The sequence below is a fragment of the Acipenser ruthenus genome, unplaced genomic scaffold (assembly GCF_902713425.1).
Source record: "Acipenser ruthenus unplaced genomic scaffold, fAciRut3.2 maternal haplotype, whole genome shotgun sequence".
NCBI lineage: Eukaryota > Metazoa > Chordata > Actinopteri > Acipenseriformes > Acipenseridae > Acipenser > Acipenser ruthenus.
Genome location: NW_026707634.1, coordinates 1 through 7500, shown reverse-complemented (window position 1 = coordinate 7500; position 7500 = coordinate 1). Strand labels below are relative to the sequence as shown.

Sequence of the window (7500 nt, the reverse complement as noted above, 5' to 3'; positions counted from 1 at the left end):
TCTCCTCTCCTCCCCTCGTAACTGTGTTGTTGTAGCTCTCCTCTCCCCCTCTCCCCTCCTCCCTCGTAACTGTGTGTTGTTGTAGCTCTCCCTCCCCTCTCCTCCCCCTCTCTCCTCTCCTCTCTCTCGTACCTGTGTGTTGCTGTAGCTCCCCTCTCCTCTCCTCCCCTCGTAACTGTGTGTTGTTGTAGCTCTCCTCTCCCCCCTCTCTCCTCTCCTCTCCTCCCCTCGTAACTGTGTGTTGTTGTAGCTCTCCTCTCCCCCCGCTCTCCTCTCCTCTCCTCTCTCTCGTACCTGTGTGTTGCTGTAGCTCCCCTCCCCTCTCCTCTCCTCCCCCCCCCTCCCCTCTCCTCTCCCTCTTACCTGTGTGTTGCTGTAGCTCTCCTCCCCTCTCCCCCCCTCTCCTCTCTCCTCTCCCTCTTACCTGTGTGTTGCTGTAGCTCTCCTCCCCTCTCCTCTCTCGTACCTGTGTGTTGCTGTAGCTCCCCTCCCTCTCCTCTCCTCCCCCCCCCTCCCCTCTCCTCTCCCTCTTACCTGTGTGTTGCTGTAGCTCCCCTCCCCTCTCCTCTCCTCCCCCCCCTCCTCTCTCCTCTCCCTCTTACCTGTGTGTTGCTGTAGCTCCCCTCCCCTCTCCTCTCCTCCCCCCCTCCCCTCTCCTCTCCCTCTTACCTGTGTGTTTCTGCAGCTCCCCTCCCCTCTCCTCCCCTCTCCCCCCTCTCCTCTCTCTCTTACCTGTGTGTTGCTGTAGCTCCCCTCCCCTCTCCTCTCCTCCCCCCCCTCCCCTCTCCTCTCCTCCCCTCGTACCTGTGTGTTGCTGTAGCTCTCCTCCCCTCTCCTCTCCTCTCCTCTCCTCCCCTCGTACCTGTGTGTTGCTGTAGCTCTCCTCTCCTCTCCTCTCTCTCGTACCTGTGTGTTGCTGTAGCTCCCCTCCCCTCTCCTCCCCTCTCCCCCCCTCTCCTCTCTCCTCTCCCTCTTACCTGTGTGTTGCTGTAGCTCTCCTCCCCTCTCCCCCCCTCTCCTCTCTCCTCTCCCTCTTACCTGTGTGTTTCTGCAGCTCCCAGGTCTTGAGCTCCACTAGGCTGTGTGCAAAGCTGCAGTTATCTTCCCTCTGGCAGCCATATCGACTCTCGTGTCGGCACAGGTCCAGCTGACAGCGCGGGTTCAAGGGCCTCAGCTTGGAATAGCGCATCGAGGTGGAGCGCAGCGCGTGGACCAGGCACCTGGGGGGGGGGCAGGGGGGGGGTCATAAAACACAGCTCTGTACCGGCTAGACACACACAGCACAGCATCATCACCCTGCAGAATGAGCTTGCTGGCTAGGACTACAGCTCCCAGCATGCCTCTGCACCCGCGGCAATGGTGAGGCATGCTGGGAGCTGTAGTTCTTTATGCTGTGGTCTCGTATCACAAGCGATACAGACCTCTATTAGGATACATCATGTTCAGCTTCGTAGAGATCTAAATTATGTTTATATGTTTTAATTATGTCTCAAGCTAGGCACTGCTAAACTTTTGTCCACAGCTGTACATGATGTATCGTAATAGAGGTCTGTATCGCTTGTGATACGAGACCACAGCATAAAGAACTACAGCTCCCAGCATGCCTCACCATTGCCGCTGGTGCAGAGGCATGCTGGGAGCCGTAGTCCTAGCCAGCAAGTTCATTCTACAGGGCGATGATGTCAGAATGTTTGTCCAGTGCTGTACGTGATGTACTACAACTCAGTGAGGAGAATCACAGAACGCAGACGTGAACAAGACTGATATAAAAGCCCCCCCCCCCAACCTCCTCTGTCCTGTCCCCCCCCCCCCTCCCCCAGGACTCACTTGTTCTCGTCGAAGCATGTTCGGCAGACAGGTTGGAGCAGACAGAAGGATTGTCTTCAGAGCGCTTGCTGATGATACGAGGCTTACTGTCAAAACACTCCTGAGAGAGAGAGAGAGAGAGAGAGTGAGAGAGAGAGAGGGGGAGAGAGAGAGAGAGAGAGAGAGAGAGAGAGAGAGAGAGAGAGAGGGGGAGAGAGAGAGAGAGAGAGAGAGAGAGAGAGAGGGAGGGGAGGAGAGAAGGAGATGGGAGGAGAGAAGGAGATGGGAGAGGAGACGTGTATTACCTCACACAGGAACAGGAACACCCCGTGGTAGGTGGCGAGGAGGCGGGACACGGTCAGGCCCCCCCCCCCGCCCCCCCCGCTCCCCCCCCTCGGGGGCCGGAGCAGCATCTCTCGGTTCAGGGTCCCGCGCCTCTCCTGAGTCCAGACATCGATCTCCTCCTGGCAGTACGCGAAGGTGCAGCCCTCCCCATACTGACACTGCTGCTTCCTGAGCACCTCTGAGACCAAGAGACACACACGGAGATCACTCCACACAGTCTGAGAGTGAGACACACAGAGAGATCACTCCACACAGTCTGAGTGTGAGACACACAGAGAGATCACTCCACACAGTCTGAGTGTGACACACACAGAGAGGTCACTCCACACAGTCTGAGTGTGAGACACACAGAGAGATCACTCCACACAGTCTGAGTGTGAGACACACAGAGAGATCACTCCACACAGTCTGAGTGTGAGACACACAGAGAGATCACTCCACACAGTCTGAGTGTGAGACACACAGAGAGATCACTCCACACAGTCTGAGTGTGACACACACAGAGAGGTCACTCCACACAGTCTGAGTGTGAGACACACAGAGAGATCACTCCACACAGTCTGAGTGTGACACACACAGAGAGGTCACTCCACACAGTCTGAGTGTGAGACACACAGAGAGATCACTCCACACAGTCTGAGTGTGAGACACAGAGAGATCACTCCACACAGTCTGAGTGTGAGACACACAGAGAGATCACTCCACACAGTCTGAGTGTGAGACACACAGAGAGATCACTCCACACAGTCTGAGTGTGAGACACACAGAGAGATCACTCCACACAGTCTGAGTGAGACACAGAGAGATCACTCCACACAGTCTGAGTGACACACAGAGAGATCACTCCACACAGTCTGAGTGTGAGACACACAGAGAGATCACTCCACACAGTCTGAGTGAGACACACAGAGAGATCACTCCACACAGTCTGAGTGTGACACACACAGAGAGATCACTCCACACAGTCTGAGTGACACACAGAGAGATCACTTCACACAGTCTGAGTGTGAGACACACAGAGAGATCACTCCACACAGTCTGAGTGTGAGACACACAGAGAGATCACTCCACACAGTCTGAGTGAGACACAGAGAGATCACTCCACACAGTCTGAGTGAGACACACACAGAGAGATCACTCCACACAGTCTGAGTGTGAGACACACAGAGCGATCACTCCACACAGTCTGAGTGTGAGACACACAGAGAGATCACTCCACACAGTCTGAGTGTGAGACACACAGAGAGATCACTCCACACAGTCTGAGTGTGAGACACACAGAGAGATCACTCCACACAGTCTGAGTGAGACACAGAGAGATCACTCCACACAGTCTGAGTGTGACACACACAGAGAGATCACTCCACACAGTCTGAGTGACACACAGAGAGATCACTCCACACAGTCTGAGTGTGAGACACACAGAGAGATCACTCCACACAGTCTGAGTGTGAGACACACAGAGAGATCACTCCACACAGTCTGAGTGAGACACAGAGATCACTCCACACAGTCTGAGTGAGACACAGAGAGATCACTCCACACAGTCTGAGAGACACAGAGATCACTTCACACAGTCTGAGAGACACACAGAGATCACTTCACACAGTCTGAGTGAGACACACAGAGAGATCACTTCACAGTCTCAGTGAGACACACAGATCACTTGAAACAGTCTGAGTGAGACAGAGATCACTTCAGTCTCAGTGCTGCCCCTGGTGGAGTGAGCAGGGTACTACAGTTTATAGCAAGACAGGTAAAAATGTATTATTATTATTATTATTATTATTATTATTATTATTATTATTATTATTATTATGTATTTCTTAGCAGACACCCTTATCCAGGGCGACTTACAATTGTTACAAGATATCGCATTATTTTTACATACAATTCCCCATTTATACAGTTGGGTTTTTACTGGAGCAATCTAGGTAAAGTACCTTGCTCAAGGGTACAGCAGCAGTGTCCCCCACCTGGGATTGAACCCACGACCCTCCGGTCAAGAGTACAGAGCCCCTGACCGCTACTCCACACTGCTACAGAACAGAAAACTTCCCTCTCTGCCCCTCCCCTAACCATCCTCCCCCTCCCCCTCTCACCCTTGCACAGCACGAACGCCCCCAGGAAGTTGTTCCTCTGCGGTCTGACTCGAACCCGCTTCCAGCTCTGGTCCCGCGTGCCGCGGACCCGGCACAGCAGCACGTCCCTCCTGCACTGGTGAGGCTCGGCATTGTGGGTAAAATCCATCGCCTTGGGGCCTGACGGCAGAGCACAGAGACGAGGATCAATCCTCTCCATCTGCTATCGACTGCCAGGGCTGGGAATCAGACTCCTATCGCACAGCAGTGTGATCCAGTCCTGGTTTTACTGCTCCCAGCTTGATCAGCCCCCAGTGTGTTATTATTAAACTCCTAGTGAAACCAGGACTGGATCACACTGCTGTGCAGCGGGAGTCTGATTCCCAGCCCTGTAGATAGACTTTGGTTGAAGGAGGTTTGTAGCTGATTTTATAGTGAAGAGAGCTACAGGATATTGCTGGGAACTGTGGATATTTAGACAGAGAGATCAGGGATGGGAATCAGACTCCTATCGCACAGCAGTGTGATCCAGTCCAGGTTTTACTGCTCCCAGCTTGATCAGCCCCCAGTGTGTCTAGCTAACAAGCTCAGGTGTGTCTTATTATTAAACTCCTAGTGAAACCAGGACTGGATCACACTGCTGTGCAGCGGGAGTCTGATTCCCAGCCCTGGAGATAGACTTTGCTTACCTGTCTTGATGAAGCAGGACGGACAGGCGGCTTTGAACTCGTGAGTCGAGAGGAGAGGATTCCGGAGAGCCAGAGGAAAGCGAGACGAGCCACTCAACTGAGAGAGAGAGAGAGAGAGAGAGAGAGAGAGAGAGGGGGAGAGGGAGAGGGAGAGGGAGAGGGAGAGAGAGGGGGAGAGTTATAATGAGAGAGGACTCCTGACAGCCAGAGAGAAACAAAACATTCAACTGAAAGACAGTTATAATGAGAGGAGAGGAGGGGAGGGGAGAGGAGAGCGGAGAGAGAGGAGACAGGAGAGGGAGAGGAGAGAGAGAGAGAGAGAGAGGTGGAGTGAAGGAGAGAGAGTTAACAATGAGAGAGGAGAGGAGAGGGTGAGAGAGGAGACAGGAGGAGAGAGAGGAGTGGAGGGGTGGAGAGTGAAGGAGAGAGGGGAGGACAGAGAGAGAGAGGGGAGGACAGAGAGGGGAGGAGAGGGAGAGAGAGAGAAGAGAGAGGGGAGAAGAGGAGACGGGAGAAAGGAGAGGAGGATGTAGAGTGAAGGAGAGAGAGAGGAGAGGAGAGAGGAGAGAGGAGAGAGGGGGAGGAGAGAGGGGGAGGAGAGAGGAGAGGGGAGAGAGAGGAGAGAGGAGAGAGAGGGGAGAGGAGAGAGGAGAGAGGAGAGAGGGGAGAGGGGAGAGGAGAGAGGGGAGAGGAGAGAGGAGGAGAGAGACTAACCTGTTGGCCAGACGGTGGGTTCATATTTATTCGAGTCCTCGACCCTGAATGAAACGAAGAAGGGACAATGAAAAATTTAAAAACTAACATTTAAAAATAATAATAATATTCCTTATTATTGAAATGCCGACAGGGAGAAAAAACTAAAAAACACAAAAAAAGAAAATCAGGCATGTTAAAAAAAAATGTATATATTGATTATGGATTATTTGAGAAGTAATAGATTCTAGAAGGAAAACAGAACACAGTCTCCCAAACAACAGAGCAGCCCTGAAGATTAAAAATACATTGTGTCTGAAATGTGACTCACATCAGCCCTGAGAGGAACCAGCGATCCTGTTAATAAAGCTAATAAGAGGTGAGAGAATGGATTTTAAAGATGGTCAGCGCTCCTTTAAAGGGAGGGACCAGCGATACTGTTAATAAAGCTAATAAGAGGTGAGAGAATGGATTTTAAAGATGGTCAGCGCTCCTTTAAAGGGAGGGGCCAGCGATACTGTTAATAAAGCTAATAAGAGGTGAGAGAATGGATTTTAAAGATGGTCAGCGCTCCTCTAAAGGGAGGGACCAGCGATACTGTTAATAAAGCTAATAAGAGGTGAGAGAATGGATTTTAAAGATGGTCAGCGCTCCTTTAAAGGGAGGGACCAGCGATACTGTTAATAAAGCTAATAAGAGGTGAGAGAATGGATTTTAAAGATGGTCAGCGCTCCTTTAAAGGGAGGGACCAGCGATACTGTTAATAAAGCTAATAAGAGGCGAGAGAATGGATTTTAAAGATGGTCAGCGCTCCTTTAAAGGGAGGGGCCAGCGATACTGTTAATAAAGCTAATAAGAGGTGAGAGAATGGATTTTAAAGATGGTCAGCGCTCCTTTAAAGGGAGGGACCAGCGATACTGTTAATAAAGCTTATAAGAGGTGAGAGAATGGATTTTAAAGATGGTCAGCGCTCCTTTAAAGGGAGGGACCAGCGATACTGTTAATAAAGCTAATAAGAGGTGAGAGAATGGATTTTAAAGATGGTCAGCGCTCCTTTAAAGGGAGGGACCAGCGATGCTGTTAATAAAGCTAATAAGAGGTGAGAGAATGGATTTTAAAGATGGTCAGCGCTCCTTTAAAGGGAGGGGCCAGCGATACTGTTAATAAAGCTAATAAGAGGTGAGAGAATGGGGTTTGAAGTCACCTGTGTGTGTGCGGGACGCTGGGATTGGAAGGGGGGCAGTGAATTCGGACAGAGAGTCGAGTCCTGGTCCTACATCCACACCCCTGCCTGGCTGCTTGCAGTACTGAAGCTGTCAAGGTCATCCAGGACAGAGGGGGCGCTGTGGGCTGAGCCGGGAGCTTCGAAGGAGTCCAGGGAGTTCATCTTGCCCCCCCCGGAGGGGAAGAAGGCGGAGGGGAGCCGGGGGCAGGAGGGCAGGGCCGGGGAAACACCCCTCGGGAACACCGGGATGAGACGAGCCACAGTGCTGGGCAGGTTGGTGGGGATCGGACCACTCTGAGAAACAGGGGGAGGGAGATATTTATATTAAATATGCATCTCAAATCGTAATACCAGTAAAATTAATGTCTCCGTGTCTGTCTGTCTGTCTGCGTGCCTCTGTGTGTGTCTCCGTATGTCTGTGTCTCAGTGAGTGTGTGTTGCTCTGTGTGTCTGTCTCTCTGTCTCTCTCTCTCTCTCTCTGTGTCTGTCTCTGTGTGTGTCTCTCTGTGTCTGTCTCTCTCTGTCTCTCGCTCCCTCTCCTCCTCTCCTCTGTGTCTCTCTTTCGCTCCCTCGGTTGCTCGCTCTCTTTCGTGTCTCTCTCTCTCTCTCCCCGTCTCTCTCCTCTCTCTCTCTGTCTATCTGTCTCTGTCTATCTCTGTAT

General features: G+C 52.0%; 1 protein-coding gene across 1 annotated transcript in view; it reads right to left on the bottom strand.

Annotated features, from left to right (window-relative positions):
* Positions 1–7153, bottom strand: part of LOC131727951 (zinc finger CCCH domain-containing protein 7B-like) — a 15650-nt gene extending 8497 nt beyond the window's left edge. Inside the window, 9 exon segments of the mRNA XM_059019208.1 lie at positions 1039–1220; positions 1828–1843; positions 1846–1927; positions 2112–2329; positions 4254–4412; positions 4922–5018; positions 5636–5679; positions 6819–6908; positions 6911–7153. Coding sequence (XP_058875191.1) covers positions 1039–1220; positions 1828–1843; positions 1846–1927; positions 2112–2329; positions 4254–4412; positions 4922–5018; positions 5636–5679; positions 6819–6908; positions 6911–7001 — 979 coding nt within the window. The 5' untranslated portion in view covers positions 7002–7153.
* Positions 7154–7500: the final 347 nt, after the last annotated feature.